Source organism: Neolamprologus multifasciatus, chromosome 15 (genome assembly GCF_963576455.1).
Source record: "Neolamprologus multifasciatus chromosome 15, fNeoMul1.2, whole genome shotgun sequence".
In the NCBI taxonomy this organism is placed as follows: Eukaryota; Metazoa; Chordata; class Actinopteri; order Cichliformes; family Cichlidae; genus Neolamprologus; species Neolamprologus multifasciatus.
This window is the reverse complement of record NC_140453.1, coordinates 4,813,471-4,839,898: the sequence shown is the minus strand read 5'-3', so window position 1 is coordinate 4,839,898 and position 26,428 is coordinate 4,813,471. Positions and strand designations below refer to the sequence as shown.

The 26,428-nt window shown below is 40.3% G+C and overlaps 1 protein-coding gene and 2 long non-coding RNA genes across 7 annotated transcripts in view; all 3 read left to right on the top strand.

The window, feature by feature from the left end:
• LOC146501351 (uncharacterized) overlaps positions 1–26,428 on the top strand; it is a 191,311-nt gene that overhangs the window by 33,720 nt on the left and 131,163 nt on the right. The window lies entirely within an intron of this gene.
• pak5 (p21 protein (Cdc42/Rac)-activated kinase 5) overlaps positions 1–26,428 on the top strand; it is an 85,506-nt gene that overhangs the window by 33,835 nt on the left and 25,243 nt on the right. For 3 of the 5 annotated variants that reach the window (XM_085133674.1, XM_085133673.1, XM_085133676.1), the window contains exons 2-3: positions 1,377–1,600; positions 4,235–4,279. In XM_085133674.1, coding sequence (XP_084989800.1) covers positions 1,377–1,600; positions 4,235–4,279 — 269 coding nt within the window. The other 2 variants (XM_085133675.1, XM_085133677.1) reach the window with 2 other exon arrangements.
• LOC146501358 (uncharacterized) lies at positions 10,207–24,479 on the top strand. Its single transcript, XR_014869530.1, has 2 exons — positions 10,207–21,575; positions 21,612–24,479. It is a non-coding gene; the product is annotated as an uncharacterized LOC146501358 (long non-coding RNA).

Here is a 26,428-nt window from a genome sequence, read left to right as displayed (position 1 = left end):
ATATGCTGCCAGAGTATGACACGGAGGGTACAGCACAAGTTTGTTTACTTAGTCTCTTGCTCCTGACAGTGTAACGGTGCCATTCTGGCAGCCTGCCACTTCCAGCCAATCAAAAACTGTCACTGACACACCTCTACAGGGGGCTGAGAGATAAGGGAGCATTTCTGATATTTCTCCTCTTTTAAGTATTAATAAGTATTATCACATTAAACACACATGAACACACACACACAGTGGCAGCCTTAAAAATTAATGACTTCTGGCACATTTCTGGTAAGCAACTACGTTTGAGCTAATAACATGTTAATTGAATTTTTATTTATAATAGAGTTTTAGAAAACTGGGACAAACTGAAATACACAAACGTATTACCTCGCTTTCTAAGCGGATACGCCGCTCACTGGAAAATCTAAGCGTTATTCCATATTTGTGCAGGTTTGAAATGTTAAAATAATGGTAACTGGGTCAGGTTTAAAGATTATGGTTGTTACTTGCTAGTAACAATTGTAATGCATGTACTATGTGTGTGTGTGGTGTATAAAGGCGTGTGTGTATGGTCAGTGGTTAGTGTGTGGTGATGAGTGTAAACGATGTTTTCTTCTGATAGGGGCAAAACATTTTTTCTTGGGACAATCTAAACATTAAACTCCTCAAGCGGTTTTGTTGAATTGTTTTCAGCGTGTTTGCATAAGTGAGGATCTTTTGTTTTGTTGTCTCTGCAAAAGCCATAACGGAGGCAAAGAGAAAAAAAAGTAAGGAGATGGTGGCGGGGGTGGCTCCCTCAGAGGACAATGCCTCTCAGAGAGGAGTGACACAATAGACTCCATTCACAGCCACAACAACAGCATTATGACATTTTGTTCCTATGACTGGACATTATGCATACACCCAAACCACGAGAATCACAGTGGGTTTTCCAAACAGCTCCAAAAAGCACAGACGGGAGCTTTCATGCAGCATACGCGCCTGACTATATAGCCGCATAGGACCGCTGTCCAACATATGTTTAAAAAAATCCCCACTGCCATCGTTTTTCCCCCTGATGTTTACATTACATAATCAAAGTGGACACTTGGCTTTTTTTCTTTTATTTTGTGTTTGGATAATTTTGCTCGTTCTTTCCTCGTCTATAACCTGCAGCGTTATAAGACAAGAGCTTCATCATGCTGCAGAGCGGTGGTATAAAACATCCTAGTACTATGTAAAAAAGAAGATTAAACTTTAGGCAAGATAAAGGAAGAATATACTGCTATGTTGACTTCATAACGACATCTTAAAGATACAGTCTTTAACTCACGGGCGTCAAACATAAGCGTAACCAGTGCTGCAGCCAGAATGTTAATACAGCTATGCTTTTTTTCTTTTGGGGTTGCCAGGTTTGCCAGGGTTTTCCAGCATGTTTGGGAAGAAGAAGAAACGGCTGGAGATCTCAGCTCCGTCTAACTTCGAGCACCGGGTCCACACGGGCTTCGACCCACGGGAGCAGAAGTTCACCGGCCTGCCACAGCAATGGCAGAGCCTCCTGGCAGACACTGCCAATCGGCCCAAGCCCATGGTGGACCCCTCCTACATTACCCCCATACAGCTGGCACCAATGAAGGTACATTACAACCACACAGACTCTAGCAATAGAGACAAATCTTTATCACTTCCAGCCTGTTGCTTACCTTTCTCACATCTTTCTCTTCATCCCTCTGTTTCTCCTCCACTTTTACCCACACACGCCGTGTCTATGTGAACTTAATTATGAACTTTTTTCTTCTCGCCTCTCCTTTTTATTGCTGTCTGTGCTTTCTCACCCTCTGTAAATGTCTGTCACCTCAGTGTTTTTGTCTCTTACTGCTTCCCTCTCCACCTGTTGCACACTTTCCTCAAAGGGAAAATAGAGAATTCTCCATACCATCTGGCCACTTCACACTGTTTAAATGTCTCTATCAAATCGGAAATGGTAATCATATTGTTGCTTATTATGATGCTTTAAGCCTACATTAAACATTTTTGTGAACACTGATTGACTCCCTCTTGCCAGTAAAGCTATAGAACTAATTGTAGTAGACTGTGTTGCATTACAGTTTAGCCTCTTATATTTCAGTGGGTTAAAAAAGTAGTGGCACCCACCCAGGAGACATGTTGTGGATAAACAGTGGCTACGCTGGCCACCTACTAACCTATCCACTAACTAGATAGCACACATGTTTGTGTCATCACACCATTTATGATCCCTGGTCATAAGTCAACTGACATTACTGGCCAATTAAAAAGGGCAAAAATCACAAAAGACTCAAACAAATAAATAACAAAACTAGGGCTGCCACAAACGATTATTTTGATAGTCGACTAGTCACCGATTATTTTTGCCATTAGTCGACTAATCAGATCATCATCCATTGGACGTGCAGCATACAGCTTATTGCACCAGCAGCATCTGCTCTTATATAACTATCATTAGCTTACAGCTTTAAGTGTTTAAGGTATGTGCTAACTAAAAATAAAGACAAGATGATAGTTTATTAAATTTTAATGAAATTTGCAGATTGTTTCGGTGAAGTTTAATAAACTCCTTGCTATCTAAAATATAACAGGACACCGGAGTATATTCTCGAGCATCTCACACTTCTGATAATCAGCTGTCTGCTTGACGTTTATTCAGCTGTGTAAAAACTATAACTTTAATCTCAGCCAAACCGATTTACTCAGGAACAAATAAAATACTGAAAAAAGCCAAACAATAACATTTTTAAGTTATCTAAGTGACTTATATATCATGTTTAACCTGAGTAGCGAAAGACTGGTGGGTTTGAAAACGATTTGATGGAAGTCCGGTGTTCTCACGGCTCTAGTTAGCCTAGCCCCCGGTTAGCTATCGAGCTAGTGGGTAACAGACGTCTCCGAAAACGTCGGAGCGCTTTTGAAAATATGTGGTGTCTTGATAAACTAAATATTTGAGGTTTACACAGCTACATTCTCGCCTGAAAATATGTTAAACGTTTATTTTGTGACCCAGAAAGAATAACATTAAAACTAACTAGCTGCCACCATTGTTGGAAACTGAGCAGGGCTGCGCTATGAATTCTGGGACAGAGCTTCTTCTTCTTCGGGGTTTAACGGCAGCTGGCATCCTTGTACATGCAGTGCTGCCATCTTCTGTTTCAGTCCGTTATTACACTCTTAAATCCTACTACTTATTCCTGTGTCTTTTGTGATCTTAAAAAGCTTCAAACGACGCGTCGACTATTAAATCAGTCGTCGACGATTTTGATAGTCGACGTAATCGTGACTAGTCGACTAATCGTAGCAGCCCTAAACAAAACACTATTTTGATATTTTTCTAAGTGCTTGCGACCAAGCAACCAGATGCCTACGAATCTGATTTGCACGTTCACAGCAGACGTATGTGCTGCTTTCATAAAACACGAGTCCGGTGGGATTTTCAGGTTGTTTGATATGGACTGCGTGTGTGAGAGGAGTTAGACATACACACCACCCATATTTGTCTTTCCAGCCCGTGTCAGTCCAGAATTGTTTAATGTAGCGTCTGTGTGATTTTATAAATGTTTTCCATTACATGATGCCTCTGTGATTTCAAACTGATGTGTCTTTTCATTCGCATTACCTCCCCTGTGATTGTGTTTGTGTGTCTCCTCTTCTCTCCGAGTGTCTCCTCTGATGTGTTGTTGTTCATTGGCGCTCCTTAACATATCACTTTGACACATTTGACCAACTGTTATAACAGTTATAGCCACACTTGACCACTTGATGATTTGCTCGTTGATATTTCTGTGCACCTTTCCTCTGTGTGTTGTTTTTGGGTCTAATGGGCCTTCACAGGGTCATTGTTTATAATGTGGCAATTATTCTCTTTTAAAGTGGTCCAAGCATACTTAAGAGGGCCAGTGCTTTGAAATTTAGGAGCTGCAGTACAACTTACTGCTGCGTACACCACTTCTGTTGCCCTTGTACTGTAATCTCCCAAGAAACATTTGAATTTTAAACAAATTTTCCATTTTTGTAACTGAAAGCTCATAAAGCGTAACACTACAAGTCAAGGTTCCTTTTAAATAAATGACAAAGCTTGAGACTAAATACACTGTTAGTCTCTCAGGAACTGCTTGCAGGTCCTGCTGACAGGAAAATCCGAGCAGACAAAGCTCTGTTACAGAGAACAGCAATATGCCACAGGAGATATCTCTGAAGAGGGGGAAACAAGAAAATAATTCTCTTGCTCTCTTCACAGATATCTCCCAAGAAAGTCCGGTCATCCGAAACGCCGTTGCCCAAAGTATGACTTCCTCTTCCCTTCTGACCCCCACACCCACCTCACCTTTTTTTTCCCTTTTCTTTTCTCCAAACGGTCGCTCTCACACAGTCACAATCCCGCTGTTTTGTTTCCACATCTCTCCCCCACGTGCCTGCTGCCATGCATTCAGGTGGAGGTGATGTGTCAGCAGGAACAGGGAGAAACACAGAGAATGGCTCCACACACACACACACACACACACTAACACATGACATAACTACATTGCTCTGCCAAGTCCTTTGTTAGACCTCATCTCCACTCTTTTGTTTCATTCGCATGAAAAGAAAACATGAGATCAACTGCAGTGGCATGCTCCCCTCGTTTCTCCCCTTTTGCTATGGAGCATCATTGATGATGATGATGATGATGATAATCATAATGATGATGATGGGTGCTGAGATGTGAAGTGCATGTTGCCATGACAGCTGATTCTGCTCTACTGGAAGTTGTCACTCTGTAGAAACTAGCTCAAAAGGGTTTGCATGTGTTAGAAAAACCCTTCAATCCGCCCTTTAATCTAACCCAATCACTTCCTCTCCTCTCCTCTCCTCTCCTCTCCTCATTATACTTATGGCTCCTAATCAACAAAATGATTAGAACGTGAACGAGCTGAAAAGATATTTCACATCCTGGAGACAGTTGGTAATATCCAAATCTTTCCTCCAGCTGTTTTGTTGGTTTCTGAGCACTTAAGAGTTCTTGCTTTAATTAACAGGCTTCAGTAGGGCATGCCTAAATCTGCCATATCTGCTTATACCTCAGGATTACATTAACTAATAATCCAGGAGGTGGGTAATAAAACATTTGCCTTAGTTTTGTCTATATTCACGCAACCACACGTACCACGAGCTAGCTCTAGTTTGTGAAAGAAACATAAAAGGCGTGTGCAATATTGAGATCCTCTCTTGCTATAGATCCAAATCCCATATGAATCAGCCTCTAGTTTAAGTCTTAAGCTGGTAGAACAGTGTTAAGAGTAGCTAGAGATTGCTCAGAATTCAGGGGGCACTTCGCTCCCATATTGAATCCAAAGGCTTTCGCTGTCACCTGCAGTGCGCGTAGAAAGAATAAATACTAGCAAATATGTGTGCAAGGCTTGTTTGAAAGAAGCAGATAACATAAGAAGAAGCTCTGTTGTTTGCACGTTTAATGGCTTCAGTGACACAACTCAGGCTTTCTTTTGTGTAAAAGCCTGTTTAGAACTCGTGATTCTTTTAATGGTACATTTTCTGAATACGGCGCTGATTTTCTGAGGTTTGTTGTCTGGTATTTTCTCAGTGCATTATATTGGTGTTGTGAGTGCTAGATTTGGGTACAAAAAAAGAAAATGTGTAGTGTAAATCTTTGGTAAACTGGAGACTTTCAGGGCAGGTCTCTAGGAAATGAATGCAAGTCAGTGTAGTGATGTATGTGTAGTGATGTGTCCTCTGAAGTGATGTAAACATGAGGGTGTGTGTGTGTGTGTGTGTGTGTGTGTGTGTGTGTGTATTTGACCCTGACTCCCAAGGTGGGCTAGGTTATTTATAGTGTCTCACCCATGGCCTGATATCCTTCTCTCCAGCTTGCCCTGACACTTGATTGACACAAGGTTTCCTCTGCTTGGCAGACTCCCCCAGCTCTGTCTACTTAGTGTTTATAAGTTTGTGCATATAGACACACACACACACACACACACACACCAGGTGGGCCTGGATGAGTCGGTCTCTGGCAAACGTCCAGTGCTGTCCTCACCAAACAGTATAGAGGGACAGAGTACAGTAAAATGTCAGCACGGTATCTTTGTGTGCATGCGTGTGTGTACATGCTTTTTTCATCTGCGTGCTAAGCAGTTAAGAGAGGCCGCCACGGCCATCATGCTAAAATAACTACTACCTCTGCCCCCGTGGCTTTGAGCGCTCATCGTTTATTCACAAGGCCTCGTAGCCTTGTTGTCAGACTGCTCATCTCAGCTGGGCATTAGTATTGCTCGAAGCTTTAGCTCTCATCTCTGTTCTCCCCCTTCTCCACCCTCCGCCTTCACTAGCCCTTAGCACACATGTTAATCCAAAAGTATAAGCTAACACCATGCCCTAAGAGCGTTTGCATGTTTTAAACATTGTGCTCTTAAAGCTTCTTCATTTTGAGAATTTAATGTGTCTGGTGGTGCAAAAGTAAGTGCACTGTGACAACTCATGCAAAACATCTTCATTGTTAGTTTGTATTTCATTATTGAAGTGTGAGCGTGTATCCGTGGGTGTGTGGGTGGGCATGCGATCCAAAGCTACACGTGTGTTAATGTGTTGCACTCATTAACACTAGCAGGGGCAGTGCTACGGCTATTATTAATGCCAGGCTAATATTACACCTTGACTTTGACACCCTCGAATTGCAGACCCCTATAGAGCTGAGAGGGTAATTTACCATGATGGTGTCTATGTGTGTGTGTGTGTGTGTGTGCGCACGCTTGTATGTGTTTATAAATGTTTGTATGTGTGTATTTGTGCGCTTTGGTCACTTAATCCTATCTTCTTGTTCCTATTTGCTTATGTTTCCTCAGCCGTCGGTCAAGATCAGATGTTTCTGTTTGTGTAAAAAAGAAACTAAATGACCTCCACAGAAAAGCTCACAGTGAAAAGAAACAGGAAAAAATGTTTCCATTTCTTTCAGAAGTAAATGTTTGTTTCATATCCACGTCTAATGAAACTTATATGTCTCATATTGTGATTTTTCTCATGCAGTTTTCTTCTAAAGCATAATATATATTTTTTTTATTATTTTCTTTTCCATCTGGAAGGTGACATATTTAATAGCAAAGACGTTTAGTTTGAGCAGATTACCAGCTGTGCTGTGTTCAGCAGTATTACCTGCTTTGTTTGGACTTCATAACAAGCCAGCATTTTACTTTACATTTAGGTCACACTTGCAATGTGTTGTGTTGTTACTTGTTACCAACAAGTTACCAACAAGTAACAGTTTTGAAAGCTAAAGTGATGTCGAAATACACACACACACACACACACACACACTACAGATACAGGCACTGTACCCTGACAATATCAAGCTGATTCAGTGACAGTGGAAACCCCTCTGATTTAAACACAGTAAAATGCTGGGCAAGTGCAGGTCTTGCAGTTAAAACTACTTGTTGCCAGGCAGATTTACACTGGTCTCATTATGCTGCAGAAACAATGAAAACCAACATTTTAGAGCATAGGTGTCAAACTCTGGCCCGCGGGCCAAATTTGGCCCACAGCCTAATTACATTTGGCCCGCGAAGCCAATACTAAATTACTATTAGAGCTGGCCTACTGGTATTATACAGCTAATATATATATTGTTTAGTATTAAGCTTTGCTTGTTCTATATTCAGTTTTTCAGCAAAACTTGTTTGAGTCCATAAGAAGAGATTCATTCTTAAATCTGGAGGAAGATTTTTTTTTTTCAGTAAATATTAACGTTAGCCCGCGACTTTGTTCCAGTTTTGAATTTTGGCCCACTGTGTATTTGAGTTTGACACCCCTGTTTTAGAGGGTGTTTGTGGTGGATTCATCAATCTATGTAGTTGTTTTATCACAAACGTTATCAAAATAACCCTCAAGGCACTGATGTTAGCATCAAGCCAGAGTAAAACTAAAAGACAACATGAGGATTTCATAGAGAGCTAAACCATAATGATTTCTGAGATCAACCGAGAGCTTATTCCTCTTAATTCTGCAGGAGCTGTAGAGGAAAGATATTCACAATCAAAGATAATAAGTGGACCCAGGGGGCTAGCACTTTTGCAACATATCTTTAATACTGCTCTCATCTTTGCAAAACACGTTCTTGTTCTGGATCAAGCTTAAAAAATGTATTTTCTCATATCTAGTACTGTCGTCCGGTTTTTGAGAGCAAACACAGCAAAGCTATTTGGCGTCATATAAATTTCACTCTCATGCCACGTGGGTGGGAAGCTAATGCGGTTGTAGTTCAATGGCCTTAGCTGATCTTCAGGTTTCCAAAGATGAATCGGATCGGGGAGTTCATGAATGGAGACATTTGAAAGCTTGCAGAGGGTATTGAATCGGTGAAGGACTGTTGCATCAATTGCTGTTAATAGAGGTAAATGAAAAGCGTTTAGATTACACACTCACAGTAACATCTCAGTTTCCTTGGTTTGAATTATCGTGTTGGTACAAATGAATAAGATGGCATTTCAAGAGAGGATGTTGATGTTGGTGTGACTGCTCTTAAAAGCACAAGAGAATCATGGGGTCATTAGTTAGGCCTTCGTTGGTGTTTCCACTTCAGTGAGTCTGTGTGAATGGGCCCTGTGGTGTTTGTTGTCACGTAAAGTAGGGCTTAAACTATAATTCCCCAGCTATGCACGTGGACTCTGAGCACACCTGAAAGAAGCACGTAAACAACTACTTCCAACTAAATCGTGCCCGTATTATATTATTTGACCTTAGTGACCAGTAATGCTGTGTATGCTGCTGACTGGGCATGTGGTCTTTTCACTTTCTCAGCTCCAGACTTCATCACAGGAATTCACTGACCAGTAGGTAACGTCACGACGGCCCTTTCAGTCCGTGGTTTACACATTAGAACCAAAGTAGGAAGTTCAAAATGCTGCAAAAGTACATTAACATTACGTGTTTGCAAGCAACCAAGCTTTACATTTGAAAGTAGAAAAATAGTGAAGGTTCAGCGAGCAAATGTAATGTGTACCATCTTCAAGAGAAGTCCTGATTAAAAGAGGAAGTACGGCCACAGGAGTCACACTAAATACAGTTTGGGGAAAAAAATTGCAGTACTTCTAATAATAGTTCACCTTTTTAGGAAGCTGTCAAACCTTAGTGGAGGACTGATCACATAAACGTACACATTTTTAAACATGCTAATCATGTATCAGCAGCACTTAAAGAACTTAAGTGATCACACTTCAAAATAAAAGTCTCTTTCAGGACATAAAAGAACTTTTCCAGTTCACGTTTCCACGTCGAAGCGTATGCAAAAGGAAATTTTCGGTAATAAAGCTTCATCCAGTAATCCAAAACTTGATAAACCATTTCAGAGTTACTGCTCCACAGTGAGAATGAGTTATGCAATGAAGATGCCATTCTAGTGTGCTCTCTTTGCTTCAGCCTGTTTTGTAATACTCTTCTCCTTTTTTACAATTTCTAGCATTTCCCAAGCCGACTGCTGACAGCCTGCAGTGCTAATTCCCTAAACTTCTTGCATTTCAGCTGTGGGTTACATATACTGCAGGTAGTGTAGGTGGAGAGAACTGCTGATATTTTAGGTAGCTGAACATCTCGCTGTTGTCAAACCCATTATAGCTGCACTGAAAATATCTCAGCCTTACATCACGCTGGAACTGTGGAAAATATTGCCACAATATACACTCTCGGTGGCAAAGTAAATATCCAGCAAATACTGTTGAATAACAACGCTTGGTTTAATAGCTTAAAAGGTGCTGAAGAGTCATGCTTTTGGGTCAGTTAGAAATTAGGCTTTCACGGAATAGAGACAAAGGATTGGCTGTTATAGTAGAAAGCACGTGACAGCAGCCCTTAAATTCAGGATCACATGTAGTACTACTGTAAATGTCAGTGGGTCACTGATAGCAGAGTACAGCCATGCACCTTCCCCCAGCAGCTTACTGGCAGGTGACAGAGGGTGGGGAAATTTGATGATTAAGTCTGTCATATGTCGGTCGCTGTGAGCGCAGAGCCAAACTTACAGTCAATCCATGCAGCTGCAGCCAGGCAGAGTAACTTATTATGGCAGGTGGGCGAGGAGCTGGAGATTTCAGGGCCGGAGCGAGCAGGACCGTGCCACCGAGGCAGCCGGGGAAGCCGAGGCAGGTGGGGGTAGCGATGAAGGCTGAGAAGACGGCAGTCGTTAAACCACAGGCCCCGACGACTCATAAACAGTTACAGGTGGGGCGCTCGACTCTTTCTGCTGCAGCTGAGCCAAGACTACATGCTGGTATGCTGGCTATGCATGTTTGTTTGTGCAACAGGTCTCAGCACTCACTGCCAGCAGTTTCAGGCACTTTGTGAAAACATACACGAAACTGCGCTAGACTAAACAGTGAAGGGTGCAGGTAAGAGTGAGATCACTTTTAAAGATCACATGTTTGACTGTGTTTAAAACCTGCATTTGTTTTTGCTTCGACACGGCAAGTTGACCTCTCTGAATTACAGCCGTACAGAGCGCAGGTTGTTTTCTCCTGTTTCTAGAACTCCAGGTTTGTGCGGTTATTTTTGTAGCTGTGCTGGGTTTGCTGTATGTGTACATATAGAAACCGAGTGTAGAGAGAGAGAGATAGTGTTTCTGATTTAACAGGGTCACCCAGTCCTTGCTTCAGGGGCAGAAATGCAAACCTGTGTCTTTATTGAATAGGGATGCAGGCTATTATGGTTCTGACATGTGCACACTGAGAGTTGCTAATTTGAGGAGGCATTTTATTGCAAGTGTGTATTAACGATACTGGGTGAGCTCCAAGGCAGTAGACTGCCCAGAATGAAAATGAATGAGGTCTAGACAAGTGCTTTGATGTGGAGCAAGTCCAAAATCTCTCAACATGTGGGATCTTACAGTCTTTCTGGGGCTTTTTGGTTTTTTACATTGAAGATTTAAAAGAATGTGCAATCAGGTAAGTGTTTCATGATTTGTTTGACTCTGCAAACATTTCCTACATCTTTCTCTTTAGATGCTGATACGCACCTTCAGTGTTTCTTTGCTCCAGATCTGCCAAACTGCGTTTGCGCTTCAGATTGTCATGCACGGTGACGGTGGCGTTCATTCAACTTCTTAATCGGACGAAAAGAAAGTTAGATGTTGTGATCAATGTGCATTCAATTTGAAGTTTAATTTGATTTTGACTCAGCATGTATTACATTCCATCTCAAATTGATCGAGGATTAAATTGGTCAAAGCAGAAATAGACTGGGAGGAAAATAACTCCTGATTGATGTGTGTCTGTGCCGGCATGCACCCTCGCGCAGATAGAGAGAGCATCTGTCTTTCTTGGCACCGAGCTGAAGTGGATGGCATTGATTTAGACCTCTCTCGTTCCTTCCTTCGCTCTGCTCCTCCTCCTCCTCTGCTTTCTCACTTTGTCTTCTCGCGCAGCTGCCATTCACAGTCACACTCTGCAAATCACCTCTCACGGAGGCTTCAGTCGGCGGGGGAATTTTGGCTTTCGGCGATGTGCGCTGTACTTTGCCAGGGCAGCTCAAAATGTCCTGGCTAACAACCATCCCTCAGTGTCTGAATGTGGGTTTTTTTGGAAGGACATTTAGGCTGTGAATTTTAAACAGGGACGGATTGTTGAAGAAACAAAAATCATGCGAGACAGCTGGTCTCTCAAACTCGTAAAGCTAAGATTTAAAAGCTATGAGTGGATTTAAAGTACTTTGCAATATCCCAATAAGAAACTGTACAGAGCCGTTTTTAATTTTCTAATCTCTTTGGACACATTACATTGTTTGCATTGCATCACCAAGTGCTGCTTTACACACGTGCGAGGGAGTGCAATGGCTGGACCTGCAGTATCCTCGTGTGGCCAGCGAGCAAACTACAACTAACACTTCAAATCCTGCACCTCACATTTCACTGTGGAAAACCCACTGAGAGTGAGCGAGAGCATCATTTTAATAAGTCTACTCTTATTTTATTGATTTAGATGTACCAGCTTACGTAAGGACTGATTGTCATTACGTAGGTTACACAGGTTGGTTCTTATTATTCTTGGTCTGGTTCAAGAGGCTGACTCGATATTTTAGTTTCCAGGGGATTCTGTAATAGAGATATTTTACCAGAATATTAGCAAAGTTTACTAAGGTAACACTCTATATCAGGCTACACATATTAACCATTAATTATTGGGCTGTAAGCATGTGATTGACCTATTAGCACTTTATCAGTCATTATAAAGCGCATTTTAGTGCATTATTCTGCAGCCAAGTAGCCCTGCTGGAAGCTTTTCCATCAGTAACCGCTTTATTACTGCATATAGATAGTAGAGGAAGTACTTATAAATTAACAATGATATTAGGATTTGGTAGTTTCACAGCAAAGGTTATTCAGGGTTTGTGAAAAGTTATTTTTGTATCATAATCTGTGAGAAGTAGCTGCTTGTCTTTGGAATTAGACCGAGTCTAGTTCATGTGTGCAATAAAGAGTTATGGTCAGGGTTTGAGAACTGACCTTATTCCTGCTGGTACAGTTCAGTGTTTATGGTTTCAGAAACATTTATATCATGGTGGTGAGGTGGCTAGCTAGCTAACAAGAAGTTCTTGCTAGCTAGCTAGCAAAAGCTAGCAAAAGTTCTTGGGTTTGAATCTAGGCTGGGGCCTTTCTGAGTGGGGTTCACACATTCTCTCCATGACCATGTGGGTTCTTTCCGGTCACTCCGACTTCCTCCCACAGTCAAAAGATTTAAACATGTTAGGTGAACTGATGACTCTAAATTAGCTATAGGTGTGAATGTGAGCATGAATGGTTGTCTGTTTCGCTATGTTAGCCCTGCGCCACACTGGTAGCTCATGAGCAAACTGATTTTTAATGATAATTTCAGTTTCAAAGATATAATTTTTTAGCTAAATGAGAATGAATTTTAATAAGTGCTCTTAATAGTGGTTCTATAAACTTTTCCCACACTGTGCAAAGGATATTAGGAACATAATTCATGCTAGCTTACCTGTATTTGACAGTGTGTTAGCATGCTAACATTTTATAATCACATAAACATGTCATGTCTGCTATTTTTTTTTATATGCAGTAGTCTTGTTAGTTGCAGGTAAAAGTAAATACATGTATGTTTGAGTGTGAGAGGTAAAATGAGGGGAGGAAGGATAACAGGAAAGCAGACTAATGAGGAGAAAGGGGAGTAGCAACTCAGCAGTGATAGGGGTGGCAGCGTGTTGTAGGCGTCTGTAGTGGCTGACGGGGCTCCGATTAATGAGCGCTGGGGTGTAATTAATCTATAGTGGGAAGCTGTCTGTTTATCTGTCTCTGAGTTGACAAGAAGATAACTGGGAGACATCAAATTGATCTCCTCCTCTGCTTCCCGCTCTCTGCTTCCTCTCCTTTTTCCTCCTTTAGATCAGAGAGTTTCTCGGGCGGTGACATGCTCACTTGGAGAATTTTCAAAAAAGAACAACATTATTCCCACCACATATATGGCCAAACTGGCAAGGAAACGTATTTATTCTGGGGGTTTTAATATTAGATTTTCTAGAAAATTTCTGCTGCCCGCTTCTGAATCAGCCTTAATCTGCCAGTGCTTAGAGGAATGGATAAAAAAAAGAGTGTCCAGGCTTTACTACACTAATATGCTTAAGATCAGGGGATTTGCTCTGACTGTATGTTTGTATTTCATTATGCCTCCACCACTAATCCATTTTTGCTGGAAATCATTCTTGATTCCATGCGCTGGATCATGTCTGACTCATGGATCCTGGAGCTTGTAGCTGAGGTTGAGGTCAGAGGTGATTGGGTCACGCTAGTCTGAGCTACTGGCTGGGAGCTGTGGGGGTTGTAGGCGTGTCACTGGTGGTAAACATAGCCACCAGTGCTCAGCAGCTGGTGTAAGGGGCTACACAGAGGGCCTCCAGTAGCATGACCCACATAAACAAGTAAGCACTATTCTTCCAGCCATGCTTTCTGAATGATACGTGTAGACATGCTGATGGGCCACAGGGTTATATGATATAGTGACCAATGAGGTTTCAGCTTTATTAGTTAAGTTATGAGCAGTTCAGATGCTTGTTTTTTTCTGTATTGGAATGTTTTTTTAAAGACAGTTTTAAAAAGACTGAAATCACAAATATTTCCTGTATTTTTGCATTTCCTTAATAATTAATAATTGTGTCTTGTAATTTCAAAGAACTGTGAAGCTTATTTAAAGCCCCGGTCACACAGGGCTACAGACTGGTCAGCGAATCTTGTCTTAACCAATAGTTGCTATGGGAAAATGAGTTTTCCCCACCGTTAGCCAGTGTGCAAATTAAAATTTCAATCTAGAGGCATTTAGACGTTTCTGGAGGTCACAAGGACTTTGGGTTGCCAGTGTCTGTCCCTCCTATGAGACCAATTTTTCTAACCAAATATGGCTAATGTGATTGCAAGAAACATTCTGGTTAGATGTATGTGGAAGTTACGCTCTTCAAACAAAAACACTGGGCATTTTGCATCTTGTATTGATTTCATAAGGGACATTGTTTCTTTTCATGTGTTTCTGTCATTAGAAAGCTAACAACCAGATTGGTGGATGCTCAAATAAAACACCTCCAAAGTTTCAAATAATGAGAGCAGTACAAGAAAACCCTACAAGTGAAAGGCTTGGGCTTCAGACTGCTTTAAGTAGTTGTATTCAGCAGGATAAGAAAGTCGAACTACAAGGAGGTGGACTTAACTCTTTACCGGTGAAGGGAATAACGGCGTTACTAACGGCGTTTTTTTTTTTTTTTTTTTTTAACTTTTTTCAGTAATCAAACTAATTACTATTCCTATCGTTACAACGACGTTACCGTTACTAACAAGAAAATGCGGTCGTGTTACTATTTTTCAACAAACAGACTTTTGAGGCTGTCTTCAGCTTACCGTATCTTATATTAGTTGCACGGAAGTAGCTGTAAGTAATCTGGGCGCTACAGCTTTAAGCAGCTGCACGCGCTCCCGCGGACGGTAATCACTTTCTGCCCAACGATCACTTTTTGGCACAACACCTGGAGCTAGAGGGGCAAAACAATCGCATGAGTGCTGCTGTTTGGCTGAGGAAGAATAAAGTAGTCGTGGTAAGCCAATCACATAACCACTTCAAGATGACAAAGCAACAAGGTGATAGATACCAGTTTTTAAATTGTGTGAAAAATGCACCATGTCGACCAATCAAAAATGATATGGCAACATGACATTTGGCTGTTTAGGAAGAGAGAGAGCAGAAAAAGAGAGAGAGCGAGTTTTGAGATGTGAGAGATTTGTGACGTTTAGCGTGTTTGGAGTGTGTAGTTAATGTGTTGTCTTGTGTAGTTAGTGTGTAGTGTTGTGGATAGTTTTGTGTTGTGTGTCAGAACAAGTGTCAGCTGATTGTTCTGGAAATAGTTTGAAATGGTTATAACAAAAGGTAAATGGCTGCAAATAACTTTGTTTGCAAAACCTGTGCATAGGATTTTAAAATCGACAATTTATATTTGCATTTAAAGTTATGAAATATGATTCAATAAACATGTTTGTGGTTGTTACAGTAAAAATATAACTTTTTCTACTCGGATTTTATGTTTTTTTGATTTTAGCTAACTGATTTTAGATCAGTTGTGTTAATACAATATGTCAAAATGACGTGAGGTCAAACGTGAGGTTGTGCTGAAAAGGATGATACCAAACAAGGCAAAGTAAATAGTTTTTAAGGGCAAAATGTAGAGGAAACATCAAAAGTAGTTAAAAATGGCCAATTATATCCTGGACCCCAGAGGGTTTAACACTTTTTTTTTTTTAAAAAGTAACACAATAGTTACTTTTCAAGTAATTAATTACTTTTAGAATCTTGTAACTCAGTATCTAACTCAGTTACTTTTTTGAAGAAGTAACTAGTAACTATAATTAATTACTTTTTTAAAGTAACTTGCCCAACACTGCTCTTTACCCCTTGGAAACCTACTAGGAGCCATTGATGAAGCTCTTTTCTGAACTGAGTGATTTCTATCATATGTCAGGGCTGCATATAGAACAAAATGACTGGGTTTCTATCAGAAGTTAGGGAGGGGGATCTCTGCCTAAGCTACTCTTGGAAAAACCTTGAAACTTTTCTAATGGTCATCAAACCACATCTTTATCCATTAATGTTTATTTATTAATTAAAATTCATTTAATGTCATCTTTGTGGAGGAAAGAGTTAAACTGAAGGGAGCTAAGTGGCATCCAAACAGTAAAAGGATTCAAGCAAATACTAATAAGACAAATAAGGATTATTTCACTGTGAATCATGCTAAACATGACTCAGTTACAGTCTCAAGAATAAAAATACAGATGAGGAATTGAGCTGAGCAGGTCTCTACCCACATTAATTGTTATTAAAATAGTTTGGTTTCTTTTTTACTAGCCTGCTGTGTTTACTAATAGGTCTTCTCAGTCTCACTTGTGATTTTTACAAATTCCACATCTTATACTTTGGATAGGTGTTGGAAAAGGAGTTAATTTCCTGTAAAATGTAACCTTGGATTATATTAAAGGATTTTAGCTTAGTTATGAAAAGATGGCAGCGCAAATGTCTTCCTCCGAAGGGTGGCTGGCCTCTCCCTTAGAGATAGGGTGAGAAGTTCAGCCATCCGGGAGGGGCTCAGAGTAGAGCCGCTGCTCCTTCATATCAAAAGGAGCCAGTTGAGGTGGTTCGGGCATCTGACAAGGATGCTTCCTGGGCGCCTCCTCGGTGAGGTATTCCGGGCATGTGCCACCGGGAGGAGACCCCGGTGTAGACCCAGGACACGCTGGAGACATTATATCTCTAGGCTGGCCTGGGAACGCCTCGGTGTTCCCCCAGACAAGCTGGAGGAATCAGCTGGGGAGAGAGAGGTCTGGGCTTCACTGTCCTGAAACTCAGGGGGCGTTTCTGGTGGCAAAATTGTAGTCCTTGTTTTACTACACAAGGGGTCACCATCAGCACACCTACACATTGCGAGAAGCCACTTTAAGCTTCTTAACCGCTTTATTTTTTCACTCCTATATGTAGAAGTTTGGGGGATGTATGAGCCCTCTCGTCGTGAAAGTTGAGAACCAGTCTAAGAGTATTGAAAATTCCTTCTTCTTTCCTTGTTCTTTTTTGGATAAAAGCATTTCTATATGCTGAAATATATTATAGTCGACTTTAACAGAATACTTTTTTATGTCTGCATTGATTATTAAGTCTGATGCTATTTAATGAAATCCTCAGCATGCAGCTTCTCTGCCGCAGGATGACACGATGTTGATGGTTATTAACTAACAGACAGCAGGATGGCCTGAGGAAACGGGTCAGCTCATAACTTATTAATCATGGAATCATTTCAAAATTTGCTCCTTGAATAATTCTGTTGATGTTTGGTTAAGAACAGCTCATAACATGTAGAAAACTCAGTGAAACTATTTTGTTAAGTCTTCTTCTATATAATCAGTCGATAATCAGCCTGCACACCAGCTGAGGTCATATTGAACTTTGACTTAGAGGTCAGGAGCGGCTGTTCAAGTTAGTAATAGATGCACTAGATGTGTACTTTAGAGAATCTGATTACCAGAAGCTGCACTGTACTTTGAGGCTTTATCAGTGAATATAAAACGCATGTGATTTATCTTCAGGTTCATGGAATTCACAATTAATGTGCTGGTTCTGATTTTGCCACTCCTGGAAACTCATTCTGGAATCATATCATTCATTTTCGTGTCTAAGGAGACAAATACGTTAATTTAATGCATTTAAAAACAGGTTTTAATATGTTTGGGTTTTGGCTTAAAACATTGCTTCTCTTAATAGTTTTAATGGTTAATTAATAGTTCTGAGTGCTTCTGTAAACTGGTCTTGTTGTCTCTTAGTGCACAGAAGAAAAAGGAAAATATGTCTTATAGGCTAAGATAAGATAAACCTTTATTAGTCCCATGGGAAATTTTTGGTCACGGCAGAAAGTAGAAGAACAGTAAAAGATGAAGAGAAAAACAATAGAATAGAATCAGATAAACAGAATAACATACTATACAAAATAGAAAGAATACTTTTTATAAAATAGACTAAGTAGACAAATAGAATAAAGTAGAATAAAATACAGGAGTAAAATAAGGTTCATATGCAATATAATATTACAGGCAGAATAACATTTCTTAAAGGGTCCAGGGTTTGCTTGGGTTTAAGTGATGCTGTTTTATAAATGAACTTCCTTTGAAAAAAAAATCAATGCACAACTCATTTTATTAGTACTTTGTACCAAATGGCATCGTTTTAGTCAATTTATGAAATGACTAAATATTCCATTATTTAGTGCTAATATTGCAAAGCCTTTAGGAACCACAGCAACTCAGCCCAGCATGACGTGGCAGACCATGTAAAGCTGCTGAGGCTCACTGACTACTGAGCTGCATTGTGGGTAAAAATTGTTGAGGCTCTGCCGACTCATTAACTGCAGACTTCCAAACCTCTGGCATTAACATCAGAATAAAAACTGTGCACCAGGCGCTTTGTGGCATTGGGTTCTATGTAGTGTATTGTTTTCCAGTCATTTTCAAAGAAATTATAAGGAAATGTTTACTGTTTTCAGAATTATATGTATATTTATATTTATTTGTATATTTAAATATTTTTAACTTTCTAAATTAGTTGGTATGTGCGGCTCATTTGAAGCTGAGTGTGTAAAAACAATCTTGAATCTTAAACTTGAATAAAAAATTAAAATAAAATCGTGTTCCCATATTCTATCCTTATAGTATTTATATAACTTATATAAGCTGCATATTAATAACTGTGTTTAAGCAGTATTATAGATACATTATAACTGGACAAAAAAGTTTATATGAAATATTTTATGGATTAATAAATGGCCTTAATAAAGTTTTGAGGATATCATTTTTACTGAATTTTGCTGAGCGTTAAGAAGCTTTAATACCTTTCAGCTTCTGAGCCGCTGGTTGTGTTTACTGCATTTATCCAGCAGAGGGGGCTGGAGGATATGAATAGCTATCTCTGTGTTTACCTAAATCATGATAGATTATCTTTTAAAATCCATGTCTTGTTTTCTTGTTTTCTTTTCATGCATTGTCTTGTAAAGAGCTGCTTATATAAAAGAATTCCCAAATACATGATGTATTTTTTTTATTACTCTGTGAATATTGGCTGCTTTTTAAAAAACAAACAAACAATATCTTTATTCTGTTAATGCATCAGCTTTGCTTTATTTTATCCTTTATTAATCAGTGCTGTAGGGAGTTTGCTCGTTCTCGTGACGCTCAGAGGAGAGTCGTGAGTGGTCTGTTTATCTGCTGTCTGAAGGGCTCTGTGATATTATCTTTCTCAGACAGCGGTAAGCTTCTGTTCACAAATTGGTCACTGATGCGAAAGCATGGAGTACTTCAGAACAGCAGCAGTGCTAGTAGTAGTCTAAGTGTGTGTGTGTGTGTGTGTGTGAATACCCACGCATGCAGGGTTTCTGCTGTGTGAGTCGTGACAGAGGTTCATAGAGAGGCTGGGATTTAATACACAAAGAGGGAGCGAGAGGGAAAATGTGGTTGGAGTGTTAGAGTTACTTCTGTTGTGTCCACGTTCCCATTTCTACTCGAGTATATCGCTGGATTTATACAAACATTGTTTTGTTTTGTTTTGTTTTTAAAAAAAAGGAGGTTTCTATGATGGTGGCATCATTGAGAGTTGGGAGTGGGTGTGCTGAGTAGGCGAAGCTGCTGCAGCGTGTGCATGCTTTTCATGAGGGTGAGGGTGTAATAGGTTTCATGAGCGTTTTCACACACTGAAATGTAGCTTCTAAACTTTATTGGACTGAAAGATGCAAGATCCAAATGTATGCACATCACCAAGTGGCTATGGTTGAGTTTTTTGAAAACATTTGGGTAAAACCTGTTTAAAAAACGCATTTTGACACAGTGGGTCGGAATTTAAGAGTTTCTGTATTTTATAGATTAATCAGTCATAATGTTTTTACTGTCTTAATAAGAAAATCTACATATGGTTAAAACTGATCTCTAAAAATAGACTGTGCATCAAGGATGGACAAATCTTTCGAGTATTAAAAGTGATGCAGATGCGAGAGTGTATTCTCTATACTGGCCAGTAGAGGGCGACTTGTGTGAAAAACAAGACTCACTTGATTTTATTACCTTAGTCCCTGAATGCACGGCCTCGCTCACTACTTTCAGCCTTAGTTAATATAAACTGATGTTTATTTTATAAATTATGATCCAATTTATAGTAAATGAAACAGGTACAATTTAGGTTTTAATGACAAGATGCTGACATACGCATTCCAAAACACCAGCTTGGTGATGCGAGGGTTCAGAACAGGCCTTGGACATCCAAATGGGAAGCTATATAACAGTTTTTACAAAGTACTTTGGTGAAAACGTCTTGAGCCACCATTCATTTCTTTATAGTTTGCTTTGAAGGAGCCAGATTTTCTTGTAATTTTTTAAGTGAAATGGAGCAATATTTCTCCAGGTTTTCTAAAGAGCTTTCAAAGTCTTTCTACTCATTTTCATTTCAGTCCTTGTACCTTACCTTCTTTTTTTGACATTTAACACTGACCTAAATAAAGGCCAAATATGGAGAATTTGATCTAATCTGGGGCCCCTTTGTAAATTATTGCAAGTCGTTAAACATTTTACTAGCTGATTAATATTATCACCCCCTCCCTCTTTTTTTGTTGTCTTTTGTTTTGGGTCTTTTTTGTTCATTTGTTTGTTTGGGAGCTTTTTTTTGTTGGTTTTTATTGTTTTTTATTTTATTTAAGCATTTGTGTGGGTGTGGGTGTACTCTTGTATCTGTTCGTGTATGAAAAAAACAAAACAAATATGTGAGGGGAACAAATTGTATTGTAATTGTAAACGACCAATGTATATTCCTTTCTCTCAATAAAAATATATTTTTTAAAAAAACAAAAACACTGACCCAAATCGTGGTAGCAAAATAAAGGCACCTAATGAACCACATCACATAACTAACAACTTGGCAAAGAACCACTTTTACATTGTATTTTTAGGCACTTTGTTACTAGAAGCATGTTGAAAAATGCATTATTTGTTCCCATTTCTTTTGCTGAATGTGTGGAAAAATGCCAAAAATAACACAGTTTGACAGACACAAAATATTATTTTTGCAAAATTGACAGAATTACGAATGCAGAAAAGCGCCGTCAGACTTTGATTTACTATGCTGTACGATTTGGAGAGCATCGTATTGGCAGTGTCCTCATTTTTCAGCATGACAGTGATCCCAAACACACTACCAATACAGTAAAATAGATAGAAAACTACAGAATGTCATGGATTGGCCTCCTCAGAGCCCAGAGCTCAACATTACTGAAGCAGTGTGGGATCATTTTGGCAGAACAGAACAAAAGTCAGCCAACATCCAAACAAGAGGTTTAAATGCCTGGAGAACTATTCCTGAAGACTACTTAAAAAATGACAAGAAAGCTGCCTAAGAGAGTTCAGCTGTGTTGAAGAACAAAGGTGGTCACACCAAATATTGACTTTCAAGCCTGTTAAAATTGTACAAACTGATGTTTGCACGTGTTTGCACCTATTTCCCATTTTCCTTGCTAAATCTAAAGAAAGAGGGGTGGCTAGAGACTTTTGCACAGTTCTGTGTGTCCAGAGCACCTTCTTTTTTTCCTGTATTGGTGTGATTGGTGTGTACGTGGCTTTACTCAATAGAACTTTTGTGGTCTTTTGTTTTTCAGCATGCCTTGTCACAAATAACAAAATCTCCTTTCCAGTGCCAAAGTAAAATTTAATTGAGCATACCAGTGTGCATAGTCCAAAAAACAGGAGCTTTACCTTAACAGATTAGTTACTTAACAGCTTAACTTATCTGGTTATGCAGCAGTTTTAAAAGCCAGAAATAAAACAGCTGTGCAGAGGAAACAGAGCCGCTGCTCCTTCTTCGGACTCTCGTTGTCCCGGGACTCGGCTGGCCACTGAAGCGCGACTTCCAAACCAGGGTTCTAGCTAGGAGTCACGGGAAGGGCAAGCTCATTAATTATCTCTCCCTCTCTTCCTCCCTCCATCCTCCCATCACACCCTCCCTTCATTACCAGCAAGGTTAATCCTCCCCTTATCTCCCAATGAGGCTCATTTTTCATGACTCCCTTTCTACGACGCTCCCTCCCTTCCCTCATCTCTTCTCCATCCTCCCTTCTCCGTAATTCTACCCCCTGTCTTTCCTTCTGTTGTTCAGTTCTTCCCTGCATCTTTGTATAGTTTGTTATTCAGCCACTCCCGCCCCCCACGTGCTTCCCGTTTCTTCTGCACACTTCCCCGTCTTCCCATTCCCACTGTATCGTTTTAAATTCGATCTCCTTTCCTTTTCATTTCCTTTAATTTTATTTCCCCTCGTCTCCTCGCTTTCCCCTCCGCTCTCTCCTGTGCTTACCTTGAACGGGCCGTGGCGAGTATCTATTACAGCTTATCACTAAAGGACAGGCCAACGCCGCACGCCGGTGAAATATGGCTGCTGTCACAGCCGCCGCGGAACACGACCGGCGCACAAGGCTCACAGAGCTGTGAGGACAGGGGGAGAAGAGGGGAGAGGAGGACTGGAGAAGGGGGTTATGGAAGCCCCTAATTCAAATTAATGGGAAGATTTCCAGGCCTGATGCCGACCGTTTGACAGTGATTTGGCACACAATTAACCTTGTCTCCCTCTCCCTTCTGCAACACCCCCCGCCCCCCCGTCACCTCCTCGATTCCACTTGCCTCCTTTTCTCTCCGACTCCGTCTATCCCCTGTAACTGCCGCGCTCTTTGACACAGTCTCAGTGATTACGAAGCAAATTGAAATGCTGATGTTTTGTGATATCAGCTGACATCCCCTTACTGTCGCGTCCCAATTGAATTAGTTCTGAATCGCTGACGTCCACGCCGCATAACATGATGCGACTGCCTCATTTTAGATTTTGGCACGACCCGTTCCACCACGACTCCTTAACACAGTTTAGAGGAAGTGTGAGAATAACTCTAATTGCCAGGTAGAGGTTTTGTTGTCCGGTTTTAATGATGCAACCACTTTATTTAGGAAAATCCAGCTCACCGACACACAGAGCAGACTCATAGATTCACATTCAGCGACCTGTTTAAAAGGCCGTCCCTGCTGCAGCTCCAACCTTTCAGCTAGATTTTACTGACTGCTTTTATAGGCCATTTCACCTTGGGTTCCAGTTCAAGGCACCAAACAGCCTATAGCTTTCAAGCAGAGGAGAACAACTGGAGTGTTACAGAGAAAGAGGGAGGTGTACGGAGTAGCAAAATGGAAAGGAGAGAGGTAAAGGTTTGTGAAGAGAGCTTTCCCGTCTGGCCCTTCAGAGAAAGTACAAACCGTCAGTGTGATTTGTCATTGTCGTTACCACAAACGGCTAAAATATCTTGCTTGTAATACCTTTTTGCTTGCAACCCTGGTTATAAAGCCATCAGCGTTAAGGTGGGATGATATTAACTGTAGCTACCTTGCTGCTTTAGATTCCCACAGATGAATGGGAGGAGAGGAGGAGAGTGCGTTTGCAGTGACAGTTCGCAGGTAGCTGAGCGAAGACGTCGAAGATCCCTGCGCCGGCACAATGTTGCTGACAGTCGGTGATTATCCCGGGATTTTTTTTCCGAGACTCTGCCTCAGCACATGTGACATGAAGGAATCACAGCAGAGACAAGCGTGGCAGTTGGGTGACAGACAGCAGGGCGTGAGTGCTGTCTGAGGGTCTGAGAACGATGACGACGTGACACTGTCGGGTCTCAGAGTGGAGCTCGACAGACATCTGCAGACAGGGGAAACGTCTAATAACGACACGCCAAAATAATGTCGTACACAAATCGCCGTCTTATTTTTCTGTTCTCTAATCTTTAGTTATACGTCTGGGATTTCAAAGAGGTTGATATTTTGTATGTGCTCTGTTTTAGGTGTTTAAATGGTGATAATCGCCTTGATAGACATGAGCTTCAACTGGTTAATAACAACTCGTTTTTATACCAGAGTTGTTGTAGTTTTATGTTTTCTAATAGAGGTGGGAATCACCATACATCCCACGATACGATATTATCACAATACTTAACGCACGATACGATATTATTGCAATTTTTTAAAATATTTTGCGATATTCAGATTCTGTACATAAAGGTAAACTTTATCAATATTAATTTAATCTAATATCAAAGTCTCACACTCAGTCTTTCTCTCATTTCAGTTTGATTGTTGACAAACTGAACGGTTTGTATTACAGTCTAGTCCAACTTAACTGAATCAACCATCTGGTACAATTATAGCTATTCTGAACTATGCAGTTTATGAAAACTATGCAGCCCCTTCAGCAACTGAAGAATTTGAAAGTAAATTAAAACAAAATATAATTTTACATTAAATAAAAAAGTTTTAAACTTAATTAAAATAAAACATGTCTTAAATTAAAATAAGTAAACTGTCATGTTTATTGCTGCCAAAAAAAAGTTAAACACATTTGGACAGTGAAGGAATGTCAGGATTCTTGCTCAGAAAAAGGATCAACATGCTCTGAAGTCAGAGCACAAAAACCTTTTTTGTAACAAAATATCGATTTCTGCTGTATCGATACATTATTAGCAAACAAAATATCACGATACTACCAGTATCGATTTTATTTCCCCCACCCCTATTTTCTAATTATTTTTTATTTTGCTTTTAATTCAGTTTAGTTTCAGTTACTTTCCAGAGTGGTTTTTAGTTTGTGTATTTGAAAATGCTTCGTGTTTTTTTAGTTTCAGTGTTTAGTTTTAGCTATTTTTTTTATTATTGTATGATGTGTATATGTCAGAGGCAAGATTTAGAAAGATCAGCACAGGTTTTACAATAAAAACACAAAAACCAGGTCGCCAGGTCTTTGGTTTGTTTTACATCCGCCTTCCTGTGTGGAGTTTGCATGTCTTCCCTATGCTTGCATGGGTTCTCTCCAGCTTCCTCTCATAGTCCAAAGGCATGCATGTTAGGTTACCCGGTGGTTCAAAATTGCCCACTGATGTGAATGTGAATGGTTGTGCAAGCTCTGCGATAGATTGGCAACCTGTGCCTCTCCCCAATAAGAGCTGGGACAAGCTCCAGCCTGACAATGACGCTGAATTGCATGAATGAATGCAATGTTTGCATTATAATAATACCTATAATAATAGCTTTATTTGCTAGTTGTATACATACACTGGGTCCTGGTACATAGGAAATCTTATGTAGAGCTTAGAGTCAAAGCTAAAGTCACACGGTCACACAAAACAAATATAAAACAATGTACTAAAATACAGTAAGAATTATAATATTAGTTCAAATATAAGGAACTCTAATTTCCATATTGCACTTAAATGACTATAGTATAAAAATACTGCACGTCATTGGAATCTATATAGATGGGGTAGCGTTTGTGTATTTAGTTAGTCACTATTTTGTTTTTGCAATCAGACTTTCCTGTGGCAAGAAAGACGCCGTTGTGGAAGCGTGTGTGTGTGTGTGTGTGTGTGTTTGTGTGTGTGTGTTTGAGTTTGAGGCCAAAATGACCCCTCTGCTGCGTCTCTGGTTGTAGTTAAATCTTTTATAAAGCTTGTACTGAAAATGTAAGGAGTCCAACTGCACAGTACTAACAGCAGCTTTACTGGGGACAAATTACATTGAATGTCTTTTATAATGTGTTTTAATTAATTTAAGTACATTTTAAATTTTTAGTAACACTAGAAACAAATGATCCAAATTTCGATGCGTTTAAATCTGTCTCACTTTGAAACAATCAGCAAAGTTTTCACAGTAAAATACGTCAAATATTTGATTGTTTGTTGAAGTTATCGTTGTGCTTCATGCACCACTATAATGTGCCACTGCCCCAGTGGGAACCAAACACCCTTTGATTCTTATGACTTACTAAACAGCTAAAAGACTAGTTTTAGCAGATGGAGGCCGTAATGCCAGGAAACACAGTCGGTAGATTTGTTTGATCATCACAAATGGCTCCAAAATAAATTATGTAAGAGCTGAATATTCACATAATCTCCTCAGCTCAGCCTCCTCTCAGCGCTACTCATGCATCATGTTTCCTTTTGTTCCAGCGCACTGTTTCCTCTATGTTTCAAGTGGTGGAGAGGCTGGTAGATAAAAAAGATGTGTGTGGATTTTCCCATCACTCTCACGACACTGTACGAACATGCACACGCACCGTGCACGCTCGCAGATTGTAGTCCCGCTGCAGCACGTGTTGCCCATGACTCACGACACAGCCTTGTAAAGGGTTTAACACAAGGTAGGAGGGGATAAGCGGCCCCCCTGATGTTTAAGCTGCCTCTGCTTTGAAGCAGATGCGAGCCTGCGTGTTCATTCTCTCCCCCGTCCTCCTTGCTCCTTTTGGTTTGCGTGCGTGTGTAATCGTGTGTTGGTGTGCTAAACCAAACCTCACGACTATTAATGCATCCTGATCAT